General features: G+C 52.5%; 1 protein-coding gene across 1 annotated transcript; it reads right to left on the bottom strand.

Moving 5' to 3' along the window:
- Window positions 1-2,271: 2,271 nt before the first annotated feature.
- Window positions 2,272-5,222, bottom strand: CD93 (CD93 molecule). The gene is made up of 2 exons (XM_068566059.1): window positions 3,255-5,222; window positions 2,272-3,005 (listed from the first exon to the last, which is right to left on the bottom strand). The coding sequence occupies exons 1-2, from the start codon at window positions 5,174-5,176 to the stop codon at window positions 2,981-2,983; spliced, it is 1,947 nt and encodes a 648-aa protein (XP_068422160.1). The 5' UTR covers window positions 5,177-5,222; the 3' UTR covers window positions 2,272-2,980.
- Window positions 5,223-22,558: the final 17,336 nt, after the last annotated feature.

Genomic DNA, 22,558 nt, shown 5'->3' with positions numbered 1-22,558 from the left:
TGCTTGTCTATCGTTGACAGGCACTTAGGCCTGAGATGGCCTTGCCAGGCCCGGTGGTGACCGCAGCCTGCATCCCTCCCGGCCTCAGGCCAGAACTGGCAAATTCACCCACTTAATGCCGCTGGGAACATGGCTCAGGCACCAAAAGGGACACCAGCACAGCTGCTTCTGCCTCAAGGCCACACTGTGGAGCACCTGTGGTTCATCACATAAAGGACACTCACCAGGTCCTCCACGCCCAAGGTGATTTTGAAGAATCGCCCCGCCCTTGGCTGTCTACACTCGGCTTCCCCAACAGACTGTCCTCCTGCATCAGCCCCTCCAAATAGCCAACAAGAGAAAAGAGCAGTGATCGCAGGGATCGTCCCTGAAATTCAGGAACGGGTGTGTTTAAGGAGACGTCCTCCCTTTAAATTATCTCCTCAGCAGGTGGTGAGTTTGTCCAGAATATAAAATTACTGAACCATGAGAAATTCTTTGGAGGAAAGTCCAAATTGTCTTTGAACCTGTTGCCAAGGGGAGCCTCTCCTTGACCCCAACGCTCAGCCTCCTCTGCCTCTCAGCAGGTCAGGGAACCAGGGACAGAACAGTGCCTGGTCTGCCCCTGTCCAGCCCAGGGTCACGGCTGGAGGAATCTCTGTGTGGCAGAGCCCACCTCTCCCCACGTCCATCTGTCCGTTTCCCTGGATGTCACGGCCGAGCCACCTGGGCCTCTGGATAAATGGATACTTTGTCAATTGGCCCCGAGCTCCCAAAACAAGGATTCAAACACCCTGTCACAAAATGACAGCAGTGTTCAATGGGAGAAGAAAGCCTCGGTTTGAGGCTTTTCATCAGAGTCACTGCCCGAGGTGGTCCAGTTTGGGGATTGCGGCCGCTGCTGGGCTGTGGCTGAGGGCAGGTAGACCCCACTCGCCTGCAGAGGGGCTGACTCTGACTGAGGGGATTTGGAGAAACTGTGATTTATCCACCCATTTCTCCCCCACCCGCCCCCGGGGGGATGTCGCAGTGGGTGGGAGGCGGGACAGGGCTGCATATTCACCTCCCCACCCCAACCAGAGAAGAATTCAAACACGGAGACCAAATGGGGCTGGGCTGTAGAAGAAACCAAATGAACACTGAAACCAAGGGCACGTCGGTGACCTCAGCCAATTCAAAGCCAGGGGACCACGGGGGTCAGGGGCAGCCTGGGTTAGCAATGTCCCCCTCGCCCCAGTGACAAGGGTGAGGGCCATAAAGCCCTAGAGGAAAGCACCTCCTGTACGTGCAGATACCAGCCACGAAGTGCACACACTGCCACGAACAGCCCGACGGTCAGCGCCGCACGGCACACGACCCCGGGGCCGAGGGACACAGCCTTCGCCCCCTGGAGTGCTAAACCCCAGTGTTTCGAGTGGGAACTGCAGAATATTAGGTGGCTTTAAAAAGCAGACACTTCGAACCCCCTCCTGGGTCCTATCAGGCCTCCATCCTTCCTTCCTTCCCCCAACCCCCTCCAGTTTTCCATTTTCTTTTCTTCAAAAACGGAGCTATAGCACCTACATTTCAAAACTGGCAAAGGGGCATCTCCTTGGCTCTGAAGGCCGTGCACGCAGAGTGCCGACCTCTGGGGCGGAGTGTGGATCCTGGCAAGTTCCCTCTCTCTGTCCTGCGCCAGAGCGGCAGAGCCCCCGTGCCCTCTGGGTGCCCGGGCCTCCCGCGCTGCTCAGGCAGCTTCTAAGGACTCCGACCTGCAGTGAACCCGGGCTGCTTTCCAGGCACCCAGGCAGAACTGGCAGGGACAGAGAGCCACCGACAACAGTCTTAGTTGTGGGAAATCTTCGCAAGTGAGCACTTAAACACGAGGCTATAAATTAAAACGGCTGTGAGCAGTGTCTGCGGTTGCACAAGATCGTAGTTATTCTCTCGTTCTTGCTCCCTCCCCTCTCGCCCCCTTTTTTAAGGAAAAGAGCCAGGGGATTCCTGTGCCGTAGGCAGCTCTGGGCCAGCCCCCACGGGACTAGTCCTGACTTGGTGGTGCTACGGCCGCAAGCCAGGATCAGCTCTCAGGAGGCATCAGCCACCATGAACTGTGCTAAAGGCTTATGACAACACGTTTAAACCTCAACCCAGCAGCTCGCTCACATCCTCCAGAAAGCATGAGGGCATCCAAGCCCAGGCAGCTGCAGAGGAGGCAGGACAGCAGCGGGGGCATGGGGCCGCCTGGCCCAGAGACCAATGGTCCTTGACCTTTGTCCTCACGAGTGTCTGTCTCATCAATCAAGCCTGTGGTAACATCAGTACATTTATTTAGACGAATTGATTCAAGTAGTTTTGAAACAAACTCCGCCCTCTCACTCTAGCTTCCAGAAACACTTTTAACTCACTTCGTACAATTTTCCCCACATTGTTCAGATTTCATCTGCAAATAAACTGAAGACTACTAGAACCTGAAGAACTAGAAGATGCGACTTCTAAACGTCCTGCCTCCGTGCCACCGAAGCAGATGGAAACTCTCCAGCCTCAACATGTTCCCTCGGACAGAAACAGAGCTTCTTGCGTAATCAAAAAGTTGATCGACTCAGCCTCTGTCACACCAGGAAGCACAAATCATTTCAGTCCTAATTTTCCCTGGTTCACAACTTCTTCTTCGATGGTTACGCAGAGAAGCAGTTCAAAGGGAGCCCATTAGCACCTAACTTGTCACGCCCAATCCAGAATCAGGGTGAAATGAACTCAGTCACATTTGAATTTGAACAGGGAGAGGGAGGGAGAATTGTTAACATGCGTCAAATTCCTGAAAGGACACCCGACCCACCACTCACACAGCACACGCGTGTGATACCTACACAGTTCAAGTTGCCAGGCGTTTAAAGAGAAGGCTGACAACTATTTGCCAAGATTGCAGTCCAGTCTTCCAGGAGGATGGGGGTCCTGCTTCCAACAGGCACCTGCCTCTGAGGACAGTGGTCACTGTCAGTGTCTCGGGGCCTCCTCAGCTTCAACAGTCTGTCCCCGGCGTCGGACTGTGGGGAACAAACAGGGACACATTGGAAGCTGCTGCCCCAGCTGTTCCATCTGGACCCCGGGCGTGGGGACCGAGCCACGGGCAGGGCGGCATCCCCCGTGAGCACACTCAGGCCTCGGGTGACCCCAGCCTGGGCCATGACTGCCCCTCGCCCTCTGCCTGCTGCACGCCATGGCCACTGCCTCCGCCCCAGCCGGTGCCTGCCGCATCCCCCCTCCCGCCCCCTTGGCAATCCAGCCTCCTTCACCTGTAGGGGTTCTCCGTCGCCCTGCTCTCGGCTCGCTCAGGGACCCAGGCGTAGCCGTCTGCTGCGCTCTGCGGCTTCTTCTCCTTCTCCTCCCTCTTGGCTCTGCGCTTGCGATAGACCAGGAGCCCCAGAGCCAGAGCCAGCAGGAGCAGGATGGCCACCACAGTGCCCAGGATGTAGAACAGAAGCAGCTTCTGCCCGTCCGTGCCATCGTCGCTTTGCTGGGCGGTGAAATCCTCACCTGCGGAAGCCTCACGGCCATTGGTGTCCGTGGGGTGATGGGTGCTGGCCTCCATCCAGACACCAGGGGACCCACTGGGGGCCAGCACGTCGGGTGGGGCAAGGGAGATGGCGACGCTGTCTGGGAGGGAGGGTCTCCTGGCGGCGGGCGCCACCGCAGAGGTGCCCTCGGGGCTGTCCCTGGTGGGACTGGACGTTGCGGCAAAAGACACGAGCCTCCCCTCTCCATCTCCTGTGTCCTCCCCTTGGGGAGGCCCAGCTGGTGGTCCTGGGGAGGTGAGGCCCCTGGTGCAGGAGACCCCATCGGGGGACAGCTCCCAGCCTGGCAGACAGCCACAGCGGAAGGACCCCTCCGTGTTGAAGCACAGGCTGTCACAGAGGCCGCCCTGCGGGCCTGCGCACTCGTCCACGTCCACGCACCGGGTGCCGTCATCCCCGGCCAGGACGTAGCCCCCCTCGCAGGAGCAGTAGAAAGAGCCATCGGTGTTGGTGCAGCCCTGGGCACAGGGCGAGTGGCTGGGGGCACACTCGTCCACATCCACGCAGGCCCCCTCTCCGGGGCCACCAGGCTCGTAACCCACCCAGCACTCGCAGCGGAAGCCCCCGAGGGTGTTGACACACTCCTGGGCACAGGGAGCGTGCTGGCACTCGTCCATGTCCACGCAGTCCTGCTGAGTCGAGTCTAGCCGGTAGCCTGGGGGGCAGTGGCACGTGAAGTCCTTCCCGAGGGGCCCAGGGACGCACGTGGACCCCCCTCCACACGGGCTGGAGCTGCAAGGGTTCCGAGGGGCGCAGGTGACCAGGTCGTCCAGCAGCCGGAACCCCGGCCGGCAGCCGCAGCGGAAGGAACCTTCCCCACCCTCGAAGCAGTCCTGCTGGCAGCCTCCGTTGTTGAAGTCGCAGCTGAACTTGGGGCTGACACAGAGGGGCCCCGAGCTGTCCCAGTCAAACACGTCGGGGGCCTTCTCCTTGCACAGGAAGTAATGCTGCCAGCTCTCGTCCGCGTCCCCACAGGCCACGTTGGCCATGGAAGCGAAGGGCACGGCCTGCAGGGAGGAGCTGGTCGCCTGGAACGGGGTGGTGTAATTCACCTGGCCCGGGCCCCCCAGGGTCAGTGGCCGGCACATGCCTTTGAAGATGAACTTGCACACAAAGCCCTCGATGTTGCTCCCAGAAAACCTGGAGCTCCCACACGGACCCTCGGTCCACTTGGAGAGGCGGCTGGCCAGGGCCGGCACGGACAGGTCCAGCATCAGGGACACGCAACGCTTGGAGGTGCAAGAGTTCTTGGCCTCCTTGTGCCAGTTGGTATACGACGTGTCCTCCCCGCCGCCCACCCAGCTGAAGCCCTTCAGGGGCAGGTTGCTGTCTAGGCACTTGCCCTTGTCTCGCTGGAGCCCAATCCAGAACCTGCCCATGCGCTCTGCCAGGGGCGCCCCCGGTGGCAGGAGCTGGGCCAGGGCGCCCTGGACGTGCAGGGCCTCCTCCTCGCTCTTCACCGTGGCCAGGTTGCCCCCTTTCTTGCTGCAGTGGAGCTGGGCGTCTTCCGCACTCAGCTTGACCCTGTGGGCCGTGTAGCAGGCAGCTCCCGCGCAGACCACGGCCTCCTGGTCAGCGGCAGCCCCCGCCCAGGGCTCGACCAGCAGCAGCAGTAAGAGCAGGCCGGTGGAGCCGGCCATCATGGCCTCCGTGTTCCCCTGGGCGGGAGGCTGGCAGCCCGGCGGTGACAGCGGCAGTCCCGGCTGAGCTCCAAGGGGAGCCGAGGGCTCAGACGTGGACACTCCGTCGCAGGGAAGGACACAAAGGCTGAGGGCTTTCCGCGGCCCCCTGACCCAAGGCGCATCCTGTCGCTGCACTTCTTATTCCTCACCGGATACGGGGGCTTCCTGTGCTGAATAGCTTCTGACTCCCGTTGCCTTCATCACAGGTTTTGTTGTTCATAAAAGGAACCAGGCAACGTCGCTGGGTCCCGAATAAGGAAACACAGTGGCATGGGTGGGGGGTGGGGGGGAGACGTTCTTTTGCAGCTTGGAGACACCGGCTGCTTTCTTTGGGGACCCGTCCTCCTTCCCATCCGCGTGAGGGCACGCCGTGGAGTGAGTAGATTTGGGGGGCCAGGAACTTGAGAAACTCACTTGGTATCCCATAATAAAATTCCACTTTGGTTTGCAAACAACCAGAAGAAGAAAAAACTAATCCGCAGACTTGAGACATGAGGCCACGGATGGTTATAATTTTCAGCCTTTTTTAGAAGCAAACTGGACTTTCCTTTTCCCTCTCTCATGTTCCCTTTGGCTTTGAGAGTCTTTTTTCTCTTATTCCCCCCATCGTGAACTTTAAATAGATAGGCAATTTTAAAATAGGAACTGGGCCGTGGGAATGTCTGAGTTTCTAACACAATGCCAAGCTCCTCGAGAACATTCAACCAAATTGGGTGAAATTTGGCAGTTTTCAGGGTTTCATAGTGCAAATATTGTGTTGTGATGAGGCAGCGTCACAAAAAGCACCAGAAAGGAAACAATGAAAATGTCTCTGGCCTCACAGCCTTGGGCTTGCATGCCTGTTTTGCCTCAGCTCGGGGGTTACGGGAAGGGCAGGAGATCTGGGCCCAAAGTCAGTCCAGGCCGTGGCTGACCTCCTTCCGCACGGCGACTCATCAAAGGCCCTTGAGTCTAAAAGTTCTTTTCCTGTGATGACAGACGTGTTTTGCTCATCGGGGCTATCACTGGTTGGGGTCCCTGAGAAGTAGACCCCAGACAAGGATTTGGGACAAGGAGTTTATTTGGGCGGGGAAGTGATACAAGGACAAGGGAGGGGCCAGCACAGGGTGACACTGAACGAGCAGGTGACCGGGGGCTCCTGGGGCTCCTGGGATCCCCAGGAGACTGTGTGGACCATGCGTCAGTCTCCCCAGTGACACTCCCCCTTCTGCTCCACTCCCCACTGGAGCCGCGACTCCTGGCGCTCTGGGTGGATGGTAAGGACCCAGTACCCAGAGGGAACGCTTGGTGGAGAGTGGCAGGACCTGCCGAGGGGCTGAGCTGGGGCACCTAGGAGACTGTCTCTCCTCAGAGATTCAAGAAGGGCTTCCTGGGAGTTGGGAACTCACTGGCTTTCAGCCTCTACAAGGGATAAAGCACCCATCTCAGATTCCAGTCAGAGACCCCTCAGGGGGTGCTCCCTATGTCCTTTTTATCTTAATCAGATGTTTGCGAGAGTCCAGAGATGCTTTCATAGAACCAGTAGAATTCTCCCTGTGCTCTTTAGTGCCTATGGAGATCCAACCATCCCCACACCCATCTATCCATCTATCCATCCACTCATTCATCCATCCATCCATCCAACCACCAACCCACCCATGTATCCATCAGTCCAACCATTCATCCATCCATCCATCCATCCATCCACCCATCCTTCTATCTATCTATCTATCTATCCATCCATCCATCCATCCTTCTATCTATCTACCCATCCATCTAGCCATCCATCCATCCACCCAACCAATGTTAATGAAGGCCTTATTATGTGCTGGGCTCAGCCCTGGGATTCTAGGAGAAAACTCCTGCCTTCATGACCCTTGACATCTCTTAGAGTGGACAGATTTGAACATGTTGAACAGTTGTAGCTGTGGCAGGTGCCTCAGGGTGTCAGGAGAGGTCCTGACGGGGTTGGGGGGTGGGCAGTTGGGACAGGATCCTCTGGGGAAGAAAGGCAGTGGAGCTGGAATTTAAAGGAGGAATAGGTAAGAGAGGAAATGACGTCCACATGGGGGAATAGCATGTACCAAGGCCCTGTGGAGGGAGGGATATGACCTTATTAAAGGAGTGAAGGAAGGACGGTCCTACGAGAGCCTGAGGAGTGAGAAGGAGGACCCGGGGAGGGGGAGCCCTGCTAGCCCAAACAATGACCACTGGCGTCTTTGTTCTGAAATCCGGAAGGAAGCACTGAAGGGCTGAGACCTGCATGTAGAAGCTTCCCTCCCTCTGTGCTGCAGGGAGCGGGCGGAGGGACCCAAGCGGTATGGGAGGACCACTCGGCTGGCGACCGCGGTTTCAGGCGTAGATGAAGCTGTGTCTTTCCCTTTTCTGTGGAAGTAAAGCAACTATAAAAAAATTTTAAGAATAAAAAATTTAAAAACTAAAGAACAAATAAAGAATGAAAGCAACGCCCTTGTACTGCGGTGTGAGCTGCTGCACTGACCCTCCTGGGCACACTATCCCACCTGTGCAAAACCACATGAGGACACACCTCCCTGGGGCTGGCTTGTGAGTTTCCAGCTCTCTGAAGGGATAGAACACATTTACCCTAGGTTCAAATCCCTCTCTGCCACTCACGGGCTGTGTGACCTTAGACAAGCTGCGGGACCTCTCTGTTCATGCACAACAGTCCATGGCGGTTGCTCACATCTCGTGGGGCTCTGTGAGGGTTCAGTGGGCTCACACCTGTGCCGGGGGGTGAGGGGAGCCACTGTCCCACCAGAACGCTGACCAGCCAAGACCACGTGAACTCTGCCTCTGGCAACTGGCGTCAAAGCCTCAGCTTGGCCATTTGCTGGCTTTGGGATGGGACCCAAGCACTACACCTCCAGAGGGCTTGGTTTCCTGGTCTGTCAGAGGGGCAAACGGGAATCCTGATGCCATCACCCCTGGTGTGGATTCCATTAAAGTAACCGAGAGACAAAGGCACTGGCCGTGGGGCTGGAACACAGCAGACTCCTTGCTGCTACTCTGCCTGCGGCAAAGCCCAGCGAGGCAGACCCCACACTCCCACCCGACCCCACACTCCCACCCGTCCCCACGGAGCAAAACTGAGAAGGAGGAAACCTCTGTTGCATTGGCTGCAGACAGGCAGCTTTTCTTTTTCAGACTCTCCACCCCGCACCCCAGCCCCGCCCCTTTAGAGCCTTTGTTTGGCTCCTTGGCTGATAAACATGCTTGTAGAGCATTATTGATTTTTCCACATTTCGTAAATAGTGTCCTCATGTAATTTACCATGCACAATATTTACAGAAAACTTGACTGGGTCAAGCATTGTTTTTAAGGCTAACTTGTGCTCACCTCCTGGATCTGGCTCTGACCAGCAAAGCCGCTTGTCAGCACTTGGAAAGAGATAAATCACCAAAAAGAACAGCGCTTTCGGCAGATTCTGTCTCCAGGACGGCTCGGGTGTGAAACACGGGGTTGTAAATCCTGCTCGTGCGGCTGGTCTGGCAATTTTCAGGATCCGTCTGGCATTTACAAGGTTCTCAGTGGTTCCAATAAGTGGGCATACAATTTAGCCCTAATCAGACAATATAATTTTATAGAAATAAAAATGATCTATATGCCTCACATCCAAGATTCGATTCTCGGTGAAAGAAAAGCAATTACACAACAGTTGTTGGAAAAGAGGTCATGCAGGTTGAATACATAGAATTCATTTCCTTCGGGAAGCTGACAGGGAAATCTTGGAGATTCCTGAGGTGTGTCGACCGGATCTGGAGGGGCGGATGTCTCAAGGATGCATCGGAACCAACCAGGTACATCCAGGTCTATGGCCAGGGTCTCTCAGGTGGGCACTGGGCCACCACTGACAGCTGGGGAGCCTGGCATGCTGAGGAGCCCTGTGTCCTGCCCCAGGAGCACGAGCGGAAGCTGGGCCTGTCTGCCAGGCCAGGACTGCTGCCTCTGCCTTGCGTGGCATCCCCAAACAGGAGCAAATGAGAGTAGTAATTCCCACCTTCTGTAGTTGTGATCAGTAGTCAAAGTGTGACACAAACCCAGGGACGTCGGGCAAGTATCTTTCCTCTCTGGGCCTCAGTTTCCCAGAATACAAATGGTGCCACTCCTCACCCCCAGAGGCGTGGGATTAAATGATGACCTAGCACAGTGCTGGGTGCAGTTAGTGCGTCATTGTTACTCACGTGAATACTGTCTCACGTTTACTACGAAACAGTTCTTATGGTTATAGCGACCATTTTTGCCCCAGCTGATTCTCAAGGGAGCCCCCAGAGGGTGGAAATGTCCAGGGGCCATCAGGAGGCCCACGCACCACGGGCTTTTGGAGCAGAGACAGCCTGTCTCCCCTGGAGGTGAGCTGGGAGCTCGACTGCGGGCAGCGGAGCACTGAGACCCTTCGGTCAAGTACTGGGGTGTCCAATCTGTGGGAGTGTCGGTTATGGAGTTCCCTGGGAGCGCCCTAGAATCTGGTCTCTCGAGGGTATTCCACAGAAACTTGGCGTCATCCTGAGATGTGAGGTTAGAGGTTCCAGATAAAGTCACCCTGTGAATTCTCCTCTTATGCCTGGCCCAGGCTCCGTGACTGCAGGTGGGTGACTCGACGCTCCTGGGCCCTTAATTTTCCATCTATGAATGGCCACTGTGACCCCTGACCCTTTCTGCACAGCAGGGGGAGGTGAGGGCAGGGAAGGCTGGACCCGGCGGACCCACAGCCCGTATCCATCGTCTGGTGAGGGCATTCTCTGGGCAAACAGAAGAAGGATGCCCCTGCCTTGACCTCCCATGAAGAACGGACTGACTGAATTTAGTTCAATGCAGTCATTTTGAAAATGAACCAGTTTGCTTCTTTAATAACCCTTTTCTTGAAATAACCCTTTGCAAGCTGCTTTGTTTCTGTCCGTCTCCACGCCTGCACCTCCCAAGAAGAGGGGCGAGCGTAAGGAGAGGAAAGGGGAGCTGGACGGGGCAGGGACTATAGCACAGGCAGTTGGGGGCGGGGCTGCACACTTGGGCTTGCTGGAGGTGAGGATGGCACCTTGAATCTGCCCTGGGCGCGGTGGAGAATCACCCTTATTATTTAGGCCTTCCAGCAGGGACTGGATTTTCACGACTGACACCCCAAAGCCAGCACCGAATCCTGTTAAAACTAATGAGAGTCAAGGTACAGACAGCCCAGAGTGTGCAGAGGCCCCACTCAATTTCCGGTGGATTCAGCTGCCATGGCTCCCCTTAGCCTGGATTCCCCTTCCCCAAGCTTGGGCTCATTTGTCTAATTTTATTTCGCTGGTGGCTGTGTCATCATCACCTTTCATTTCCCATAAAGGTTCTGAATTACGTCTAATTTCCATCTGCAACGATGAATCACGGTGTCCATGCCCTACCTGTCTCCAGCCTGGCCAGGGGGACATTCCTTTGCAGGAAACATCCTTGGCAATTTCCTCTGAGTGTCCTGGTTTCTCTCGTCTCCCTTCTCCAGTGCTTTTTGGAAGGTAAGCGTTGGAAAGTGGCCTGGTCCCCAGATCAGGAGGATGGCAACGGTGCCCTTGGGCCTCTACTGCAATGCGTGGTGTCTCCCAAGGGGGGAGGTGCCACTCCCAGTCGGTGCAAAGAGGTCACAGCCAAGCCTTGTCTCAACTTCCAGACGTTGGCCTCTTTATCCAAAGGAGAAGAACCATGGGCCCCAGGTTGGGTCCGGCTCTTAGACATTTTTTATTAGACCCATAGTGTTAGTAAAAATGTGAATTAATTATGACAATTTTAGAAGTGTAAGATTTTACATAAAGATCTGGATTTCTGGCTTCTTTTGAAAAATAAAGTCCCTGACGATGCTGGCGCCCCTCTGACATGGAAACCAGTGGTCCGGTCAGTGCCCTCTGGGTGCTGCAGCCCGGGTCCTGTAGCTCTGGGGGCCTTAGCATCGCTAAATACCAACCCAGCGGCCCACCCGCCCTCATCTAAGCCACAGTAGTTGTTCAGCTGAAAGTTACTTGGGGTCTATCGGGATTCTGTGTACATTTCTCTCCGTAGGAAGTGGGCTGGGAGATGCACTCTCTCATTCTTCCTAAGAGAAACGCACCTGTGTATCTGTTGGCAATAAGCTTCAGGAGATGCCAGAGCCTCCTCTATCCAGGGGTAAACCTGGACAGGTCTGAGCCAGTGATGGCATGTCCACCCCCTGGCCAGCACCGGGACCAGGGCAGACATGTGACACAGGCTGTCCGTGTGGGGTGAGGGAGAGTGCTGGATGCTTCGGGAAGTTTCTCCTTGCCCTCAAACAAAGACATGAGAAATGGTCACCCCATCCTCGGAATGGTCTTAGGAGCGTTGGTTTGCAAAGCTGACGGAGTCAAGATGAACTGGCACACTCAGAAGGGCAGAGCATGAAGAGGGAAGGAGGCTGACCCTGAAGTCACCCTGCCTGAGACTTCTTATATGAAATTATTAGCATTTTTTATTAAAGGATAGACGATATACAATATTGTATCAGTTTTGGGTGTACAACATAGTGATTTTTATAGATTATACTTCATTTAAAGTTACTATAAAATATTGGCTATATTATAGAGCACAGGGACTTGTTAGCATTTTTAATTGTTTGAGCAACTTATACATTGGCTGTTACTTGCAGCCAAAGGCATTCCTTCCAGACTTTGGGCTCTAAAGATTTTACTCTGTAGGACAAGAGCTGACCCAGTGACCTTGGAAGACCTCCCAGATTTGCAGGCCTTTTGTCTGTTTGCAGAATCAAATTTCCACACAACAGCTCTAGGGGCCAAACTCTGTTCCCCCCACCCATATTGGAAGAGAGAAGAGGCTTCTGGTTGGGCTCTTTCTGGGGGAAGTGTCGGCTTCCGTGCCTGGTGCCGACAGGGAGAGAGGCAGTGGGGAGGCGTCCCCCCTGCAGATGTTCCAGACAGGGGCTGAGACAGTGACAATGAAACTCTGGGGAAGACTGGCCTTTGCTCGTCCAAACCCCAGCAGCCTGCCTGCACCTCAGGCCCCATGAAGGCGGACGCAGTAGGTGCCCAGAGGGGGCAGAGGGAAGACACGCCCGAGCCGGCTCATTCCATTTGCCTGCCCGTTGCCCTCCTCTCCCCGTGGGAACCTCATGGGCAGCAGAAAGGAGGGGGAGACTCCAGACGCTTTCTAGACCCGCAGGGGGAGTAGCTGCATCCTCGCCTGCTCAGGATCACACGTGACGACCTCACAGCACCCAGAGCAGAGGTGGTTCCACCAGTTTCCTATAAAAGGGCGAAGCCAGGAGGCACGGGGGCTGCCCGCGTTTCACCTGAGTGATTCAGCGAGTGTGCTTTCTTTTATCCCTGGTGTTTTAAAGGCAGAGTGATTTTGTTGTGTTAACAATTCATCTCTGAGTGCCCCCCCCCCCGCCAAAATTATAATTTAAAATGGTGACCAATTTTCAGGAGTGAGGTTGTCACGTTGCAAAAGCAGCTGGTTCCACAGAATTCAATGAAACAAATATATTTTAATTCGACGCAAAACTTCTAGTTATAGGTGTTGAGGGTGCAGAAACACAGGAGTTTCCTTTACTAGGAAACTGCATAACTCAAGGTGCCGATACAGCTTCATAAAGGATGTGGGGGACCTGCCGTGATGGAGCTTTACTGTTGGGTTCTCCCCCGCGATCCTCAAAGATGCAGCGGGTAGCAGACTTTTCACCCAACTCAGCAGATGCTCAGGCCTGGGAGTCTGAGTCAGCCAGGCCGCAGGCGCCCAGGTCCCTCCATGCCCCCGAAGATGCTGCAGAGCAACCCCCCGCCCCCGCCCCAGACGATCCCGCCGCCCTTCCTGCCATGGACATGCTTCTCACGGCCGTGGGCTGTCACCTCTGTTTCCCCACTTCTCTCTCTTCTCTCCTTTCTGCCTCTTTGACATCCCGACGTTGCTTTCACGAAGGTGCCCTCTGACCTCGGTGGGCAACTACGCAGCCCGTGTCCATCCTCAGTTCCTGGACCCCCAGGAGCTCCTTCCAGAATCCTCTCGGGAAGGACAGCGGGTAGACCACAGGCCCCGGGGTTCTTCCCAGCCCTCTGATGGCCATCGTCCTCGGCCAGCCCCTGGGCCCCACTGACCCGAGGATGCCCAATCCACATCAGACCTGTTCTCTCGGCCCCAAACCCGATTGTCCAGCTGCCTATTTTCACCTTGACTCTCAGAGTCACTAAGTCCAAAATCACACTTATTTCTGCCCCAGCCCACCATCCACAAGGATATTCAGGAAGCAAGAGGCATCCTCACTTCCCACCTCCCCAGACCTCTGGCAGACAACTTACCATGAAGCCCTAACTGCCTTTTCCACCTGCCCGGTGCCCCACACCCTCCCCCGGCAACCTCTGCACCAGCTTCCTTGTTAGACACCTGCTTCAACTCCACTCTTCTGCTCAGGCTGGGGGTGAGACCGTCTGAAATAGAAACCTTGACGTTTCTTTCCCCACAAACACACACACCCCACAGTGAGACACAGCTGCGGCTTCCCACTTCCCTCGGGAGAAAAGTCAAACCCTAATGGGGCCTCGTTTACTCTGGTACTTTCCTCTTTCTATCCTCATCTCCACATCATCCAGCCACGGGGTTCTGCGGGCTGCAGGGCCCCTCCCATGGGGCCTTTGCAACACCCTGTATGCCGGCCTACACACACACACAGCACTCAGAAGCACGGGGCCTGGAACGTTCTGAGCACTCAACACACACCCACCAAACAGAGAGGGACACAACCGCACCTCCAGGGATGCTCCTTCCTACTGGATACACGTGTGAACCTTGAGGACAGGACCGCTGGGATGAGGCCAGGACATCCTGGCAGAGCCACAGCTGTGGAGACCAGGGTTCAGAGAGTGCTCTCCTCACTTTGCTTCATTACTCCTCTCACTAACCTGCAAGAACCAAATGCTGAAATGAGTAAGAGCAACCCTCTGAGACCCAGGCTGCCCTTGCCAAGATCACACCTGTAGGGGTGATGGAGCAGGCGGGAGTGATGGAGGAAACAGGGTGATGGAGGAGGCAGGGGTGATGGAGGAAGCAGGTGATGGAGGAAGCAGGATGATGGAAGAGGCAGGTGATGCAGGAGGCAGGGGATGGAGGTGGCAGGGGATGGAGGAGGTAGGGTGAGGGAGGAGGCAGGGTGATGGAGGAGGCAGGTGATGGAGGAGACAGGATTCTCACCTAGACTTGGGGATGGGGGGAGTGGAGACACATGGGTGGCACCCACCAGGGATGTTCTGTTTTCCTTTTCGACCAATTGAACCACAGGTCAATGGAGACCATCAGGAAAGGGCATCCACACCAGAGTCCTTCATTCTCTCTGAGTCAGGCGCCTCTGAGACTCTGCCGTATTAATTCCACTTTCACACAAAAACCTGTACACACGTCTATGGCAGACTGATTTATAATAGCCCAAAACTGCTAACAATCCAAATATCCTTCAACAAATGAATGGTTAAATAAACTTTGGTCCAGCAATACCATGAATAACACTTTGCAGTAACAAGGTAAGAACTATTGACACACATACATCAATCTCCAGAGATTATGCTGTGTGGAAAAAACCAGTCCCACCCGTTACATGCTGTGAGATTCCCATGTATAGAATAATCTTTAAATGATAAAGGTGAGCAATGAGGAACAGATTACTGGCTCCCGAGGTCAAGGTGAGGGAGGGGCTGTGGAAGGACAACAGGAAGTGTCCTTGTGATGCTGAAAACGCTCGGTGCCTGACTGCATGGGGGTCAGCATCCTGGCTGTGACATTGTCCTCTGGTTCTGCAAGATGTTGTCATGGGGGAAATGACCCAGGTGAGGACTAGAGGGGTCTCTCTGTATTGTTCCTTACAAACTGCGTGTTAATCCACAAGGATCTCGAAATTAAAAGTGTAATTTAAAAAAAGGAGAGTGTCTTGGTCACGAATTTCTCCACCCCTGCATGAGGACTGGACGGAAGGAACTCCATCTCCTGCCAGCCACAGGGAAGCCAAACCCACCCACTTGGGCCCACTCGCTGCCTCCCCAGGTCTTAGGAGTCAAGGCTGAGTTAGTCCCCCGTCTCCAAGGCTGCAGTCTTCGGCAGGACCAGGCCTAAGGCCTTGGGAAGGTGGGGTCCAGCCCTGCTCAGGGGGGACCAGTGAGCAGCAAGGCCTCCATCGGAGAAGATACCCAACTGTCAGCACCGGTGCAGTTCCTTGGAGACAATGTCCCCAGAAGGTTCCATCTAACTGGTAACACTCCAAGGACAAAATAGCTCACTGTCTCCTAGCATCGGGCGCACCGGCGTTTCCTATAAAGGGCTGGAGAGTAGATGTATTTTCAGTTTTCTGGCCCATGTGGACCATGTTGCAACTACTTTAGCTCACAGCAGCCACAGACGTTGCGTAAACAATGGGGCATGGCTGTGCCCAATAAAACTTTATCTACCAAAGCAGGCCGAGGGCAGGATTTGACCCACAGGCTGTGGTTTGCCTAACACCACTTACATTTACACGATGCCCTTGCGGTTTACACAGCATGTCAGCCGCATCCACCACCAGTGGGCCGTGGGTCACTTTTAGCCAGCTCAGGGGTGGACCCTGTTAACAGGAGGGAAACCTGGGATGGCCAAGGGCCAGGAGAGGACCTGGGACCCAGGGAAGGGAAGTTGAAGGCCAGCTTGGACGCCACACGTTGTCAGGACCTGAGACCAGTGGGACAAAGCCAGGAATGGGGTGGGGTGATTCATCCATCAGCAAACAATGGAAGAGGCCTGTCTCTCTCCCTCTTATCAGCTAAAGTTAAGTGTCTTCAGCCTGGTTCTGACCCATGCTGATGCTTGGGATCGTGGATCAGGAGAGAAAACTCCTCTCTGGAGCAAGAACACAGGTCTTCTCCCAGCTCCAGCCCACCTCCCCGGCTGTGTGAGCTCAGAGCACCCACTTCCCATGCAGGGTGGCAGGTAAACGAGGACGCTGATTGGAACTACCTTCCTGGAGTCACAGACACTTCATGCGGTGAAAAGCTGGCTTCCCTCCCTATCAGCAGGGTCCTCTGTCTACCCGAGGAGATTCGGTCAAGATGGCCACGTGGAGTCTCACCTTCGTGCAAACTCCGCTCATTTTCATGCTTTATTTCTCCCAAACCTTCTGCCCAGCTCGAGCCTCTGTCTGGACAGAGGTCCCTGGAGAACAAACAGTAGGACTCCCAAACCATCTTGGGCACTGAATTCCTTAGCTAAGGCAGACAAAGAACTTGGGAAATGACTCAAATGCCAGGAAGGAAGTTTAAAAAAAAGAAAAAAGGCTCATTTAAAGCAAGCACAAAAAATAATGAAAGGCTAACTAAAATAATAAGGAAGGCACATGACATCAGCACCATTTTCCTAGCAGTGACTCCAGCGCCCACTCCAAGGAGCTGGGTGAATTTGGCATTGGGAGGTGGGGGACAGAAGGGATGGAGCCCTTTCTGGGAAGGTAGAATAGGTAACTTCCTTTGTGCATTGTTATCTCTGTCGACTGAAATAAAATGCACAACCTAAAAGTTGAGAATTATGTTTTATCTGGGGGACAAAACTGAGGACTTAAGCTAAGGAGACAGCCTCTCAGTTGGCTCTGAGGTGAGGGAGGAGCCAGGATATATAGGAGTCTTTGCAACAAAAACCAAATAGTCGGAACATCAAAAGATTACTGTTAAAGAAAACCAGACATCTCAAGTTAATGAATTTAGCACTTTTCTGTGTACAGGAAGATGCAAGAGTCTGGGCTGACTGAAATCATTCCTCTGACATATATCTTAAGGATCTGGAGCCAGTATCCTGCTTTTCTCCCTCTTGAATCCCCTCAGGGTGTACCATTGGGGTGGCCGCACTGGCTGAGGGCTTGAAGGCACAACATCCTTTGTTTACCGATGTGGCAGGTGACATTCTTTGTCCACATCTCTTACTTATTGTTGAAGCATCATTTACCCAGAGGAAGGGGCACATGCTGTAACTTGACAGTCCTGTGCATTTTCATCAGCTGAACTCACTCACGAAACCAGATTGAGAAACAGGACAACCCCTGGAGGCCGTGGCACCGTTGTCCCCGACTAGGACAGCTCAGACGGTGACTCGGTGACCGTGATTTGGTCAGTGGAGACACGTGGGAGCCTGTCACCCAGTCCCAAGTCTGTGGGGCTCAGCCGTGTTGGGCGTGAATGGCTCACCTACATCTCTGTGCTGAGTGTCCCGCTGGGTGAAGATGCCACCATTCTTAAATCCATTCTATTGATGAGATTTGGTTGTTTGGGGATTTTTTTCTGTGCTATTAGGGAGGAATTCATGGCACTAGAGGCACCTTTCTCACGGTGCCTCCTTAGCAAGGGTGAGTTCCCAAGGAGGGCCGTGATGTCATCAGCTCGCCGAGCCCTGAGCCCCAGTCCCTTCCTTCCGGCAGAAGACGGAGGGAGAGGAGACGGGCGTGGGTGTGGGCTCCTTCCTCATCTTGCACTGGACCTGCATCCACTGACCTCTTACACCCCTCAGAGGTCCTCCTCATGCCCCTGCCTCCATCCCAATCACTGCGGTCTGAACACCTCGCTAAAGCACGGGAGCCTGAGATAAAACAGACACCATTGCCTTCCAGGAGCTCACAGACAGGTTAAGAAAATCAAAACAGAGTTTGATAGATGTAATTAGAGAAAATGTGGCTAGAGTCTGGGGGAGGTTGAGAAGGAATTATGTCAGGGAAATCCCAGAGCCTCAGATCTGAGCTGGGTTTTAAAGGATAATGTGAATGCTGCCCAGAACTAGGTGAGTGTAGACAGCTGCCTTATTCAGGACCAGAAACAGCAATGGACGGACTCGGAAACAGGCCCCACCTTTGGAGTAGAAATGGGAGTGGAGCCCGGTAGACTCAACGATGCTCCTTCCACTCAAATGCAAGCTCACTTTTGGGCGGCCGCTGCAGGGTGAGGGGTACAGGTGAGGAGCAGAGCTGAGGCCAGGCACCTGGGACCTCAGTCCTGACACGTAGACTGGCGGTCTGATGTCCAGGGGCTGCACTCGGCCTCCCATTCAGGTTGCCGCCAACTGGCTGCCCGACGTCTCCATCACAAGTCTCTCGCTGGCTTGGTGGCTTTTCCAGCCATTTCCTCTCTTTCCTGGAAGGTGTTCTCCCACCTGTGATCCAAGAAGGCTGTGATCCATCTCACCCCCAGGGACACCCGTGCAAATGGCCCCCAGGCCCAGGTCCGCGTCAGTTTGCTACGTGCTCACCTGGGCGAGCTCAGAGGACAAAGGTCTGCGGGCACAGACCTGGAGGGCCTTTCCAGAGGCACCGCCCGCAGTGGCTTCTGTATGATCTGTGGGCCCGCCTCCCCCAAGTCCTGCAGGTCCTCCTTCCTGACATAGCTCGGGGTCCCACTGGCAGCTTGTGGAGGCTGCTGGTGCCCATGTGTTTCCCATGTATTTTCCGAAAAATTACCAAGTTTTAAAAATTGGATATGAACGTATGTATGTGATTTAAAATTCCAGCAAGATTTAGGAAGATGCAAGGAAGTGAGCTCCCTTCCTCCTCCAGAGCTCCAGGCTTCCTCTCCGAGGCCCTGGCCGGGAGCGAGCATTCCCAGGACATCCTTCCACGGTCCTCTCTTCAAGGATAAACATCTCCATATATGTGCAGTCCTGTCCTGCCCAAACTTTGTCACTTAGAAATACATCTCGGGGGACTTCCCTGGAGGCACAGTGGTTAAGAATCCGCCTGCCAATGCAGAGGACACGAGTTCGAGCCCTGGTCCGGTAAGATCCCACATGCCGCGGAGCAACTAAGCCCTTGCACCACAACTACTGAGCCTGCGCTCTAGAGCCTGCAAGCCACAACTACTGAAGCCGCGCGCCTAGAGCCCTTGCTCCGCAACAAGAGAAGCCACCTCTGTGAGGAGCCCGCGCACCGTAACAAAGAGTAGACCCCGCTCGCCGCAACTAGAGAAAACCCGCATGTAGCAACAAAGACCCAAAGCAGCCAAAAATAAATAAATAAATTTATAAAAAAAAATAAAAAGAAAGAAATACGTCTTGGGATTGTACCTTATCAGCCCCACAGCCCTGGCCTTTCTTTCCAAGCTTGCATCAATGATCTAGTCTAGTGCGTTCCTTAACCAGACCCCAAGAACTGCTTTTTTTGAGGGGAGTGGGGAGGAGGGTGTCTGTTTTCCTATGGAGAGTTTGTTGTTTTTCTTACTGAAACATAATACGTGGTTATAAAGTCAGCCCTGTGTGGTATGTGTGTGTGTGTGCTTTCTTGTTTCTATTTGTCATTTGCCTTTGGACTGCATTTCTGGTATTGCTTTCTTCGCAGAAAATTCTAATTTTTATCTAATTAAAGTTTTTTACCCATGTTCTTGATGGCATTGGAATTTGTAGCGTGCTTAGACAGAGCTTTTCGGACCCCACGCCCATAAAAAATGCTTCCATGCTTCCGTGTTTTCAGTAGTTCTACAGTTTTACATTTTACTTAAAGTTTTTTCTTACATCTGGAGTATATTTTGATGAATGGAGTGAGTTAGAGATCCAATTTAATGTTTTTCCAGATGGTCATCTAGTTGCCTAATTTCATTTAACAACCACATCTTTCTGCTCTATTTATTTAAAGTGCCATCTTTATTATAAACTAAAGGCTGGTGCTATTTGGGTCTGTCTCCGTACAGGGTTCTCTTTATTGGTCCGTGTGTCTATTCACACACCCCACACACTGCGTCATATACTCCTCATAGCTGCAATGTTTCAGTACATCTGGATTTATGTATCTGAATCTCCTTGTGATCTGACTCTTCCTATTTTACCTCATTCTTCCTTTTTTTTGTGAGAACTTCCCATAGATAAACATCAACGTATCTTGTTGCAACCAAACAATTTTTCTGTTTTTATTTAGACAACCGTAAACATATAGATTAACTGGAAAAGAGTTTCCAGCTGATACTGTGAAGTTATCGAATCCCAGAAGACAGAATGGCTTTCTGTGTGGTCAGAGTATTCTTTTTCTTTTTCTCTTTAATATTTTAAGTTTTTTTCATAAGGAGGATGCACTTTGTTTATTCTATGATGTTTTTAAAATCTTTTCTTAGTGCTATCTTAATTGGAATATTTTTTAAGATTTTATTTTTTCTGACTGGTTTTGGCTTTTATAAAGTTATTGATTTTGCGAAGTAAACATCTAGCCAGGCACCTGACTGGACTGCTCATTACTTCTAATAGTTGTTCAGTTGATTCTCCTTGTCTTTCACATAGAATCCATCCATCTGCAAAACGTGATAATCACACCTCCTGTCTTACAGGTTTAAATTCAGTGCTCTCCTGTGGCATTGCCCTAAAGGGCTCTTCAAGAGTATGGCACATGACATGGCATCCCCATAGAAGTGTCAGCTTCCAGGCTTTTATGCGACTGTTCCTAGCTTCTCACCATTAGGCATGTATTTTTATCGTAGTTTTGTCATGTAGTGGAAGCAAATGTCTGCTATTCAACTGATTTTAAACATCAGAAACATGTTGAACTTTACCAAACGTTTGGTACCGACGTTACCAAACGTTTCCTTGACCTCTAAGGAAATGATTATATGTCTTTTTCCCTTTGACTTAGCAGGAGATGCTGGGGGAGACCCCTAACCCTGGATCCCCATTGAGGGTGGGCCACCCATCTGCCACCTGCTGGGAGTGTGGGCAGCTAACGTCTCGCAGCTGCCCCTCACCCCAAGAATGGCCCTCAGCTCCCGGGGGCCCTTTCCCCAGAGATCCCTGGGAGGCAGGGGCCCACAGTCACACTGTAAGGGTGACAAGAAGCCCTGGTCTCCCAGTGAGACAGGCAGCGTGGTGTAATTTACACTCCAGAGTCCCAGCTGGACGCCAAGGGATACCCTGTTGGCCCCCGAGGCTCCCTGCCTGCTCCGCCCCCCTCAGCCTTCTCCTGGGACCTCCCACTAGGAAGCACCTGCTGGGAATCCTTGCCTCAGGCTCTGCCTCCTGGGAACGGGCTGCAGGCTGACTTAGAGGAAGTTGTGTGAATGGTAATTGATTTTCTAAGATGGACCCAGCTTGCATTTCGAGGAGAAACCTTACGTGGTGGGATTTACTCTTTCTTTAATGCATTCCTGGGTTGTATTTGCTAACATTTCACTATGACATTTCCATCAATAATCATAAGGAGATTCGTTTATTGTTTTCTTCTTGTGTTTTCTCAGGATCTGCTTTCATATGTACTGAATAAAAATACATGTGAAGCTTTCTCTTTTTATTGACCTAGAGCATTTAAAATGGCACTGAAGGGACTTCCCTGGCGGTCCCTTCCCTGGTGGTTTAAGACTTCCCCTTCCAATGCAGGGGGTGAGGGTAAAATCCCTGGTCAGGGAGCTAAGATCCCACATGCCTCACGGCCAAAAATCCAAAACATAAAACAGAAGCGATATTGTAACAAATTCAATAAAGACTTTAAAAATGGTCCACATCAAAAACAAAAAATCTTTAAAAAAATAAATAAAATGGCACTGAAAATACTTGTTACTTGAATTTGAAAGTTCCATCCAATTTCATAGAACTTATCTGGACCTTGGGTGATGGCTCAGGCCTTTAGTGACCGTCTTAATTGCTCCTTGGTAACCTGTCTGGTTAAATGTTCTATTTCTTCTGAGGTCAGAAATTTTTTTTTTAGATAAAGAAAAATACAAATTCTGTGTGTATTTCTAGAGTAACATCCATTCTATTTACTTACATGGAGTTAAAACATTCTCTCAAAGTTATTTTTATTACCTCAGTTCCTATGGTTAGTTCCTCATTCTCATGTATACTTTCATGTCTTGTGCTTTCCTCTTTATCTCCCTGCTATGAAAATAGTTTTGTTGTGTTTTTTCAGTATGTAAAAATGCAAATAGTATAAAAACAAATAAAGTAAAAATCACTCCAAATCCCATCCCTCTGAGATGACACTATTAATAATTTGGTGGCCTTCTCTTCATAACCCGTTTGGGCATCTATGCGTGCAGATATATGCAGTCAACATAAGTGGGATAATGTCCACCCTATTTTAATTGTAGCCACCATTCTTTATATAAAAAAGGAGTGTTTTGTTTTGTTTACCTCTTCTTTCTCACTCCCCTTCTCCCCCCCACACACAAAGATTTTCACTGAATTCCGTAGCTAGTGATTTAGTCTCCAATATTGTGGTTTGGGGTTCTCAGTGCTTTTGTTTCTTCAAAGAGGTAATTTTCTGATGCTCATTTTCCTTGCTGCTTTTGGTTGGTTTGGAGGGAGCTGCATACAACTGCTGTTATTCTAACATCTTTAAAGGGAAGGCTCTTGTACTCATTCCCATGGCGACTATAACAAATGAGCACCAAT

The sequence above is a fragment of the Eschrichtius robustus genome, chromosome 16 (genome assembly GCF_028021215.1).
Source record: "Eschrichtius robustus isolate mEscRob2 chromosome 16, mEscRob2.pri, whole genome shotgun sequence".
Taxonomy (NCBI): domain Eukaryota; kingdom Metazoa; phylum Chordata; class Mammalia; order Artiodactyla; family Eschrichtiidae; genus Eschrichtius; species Eschrichtius robustus.
This window is presented reverse-complemented; position numbering and strand designations above follow the sequence as displayed.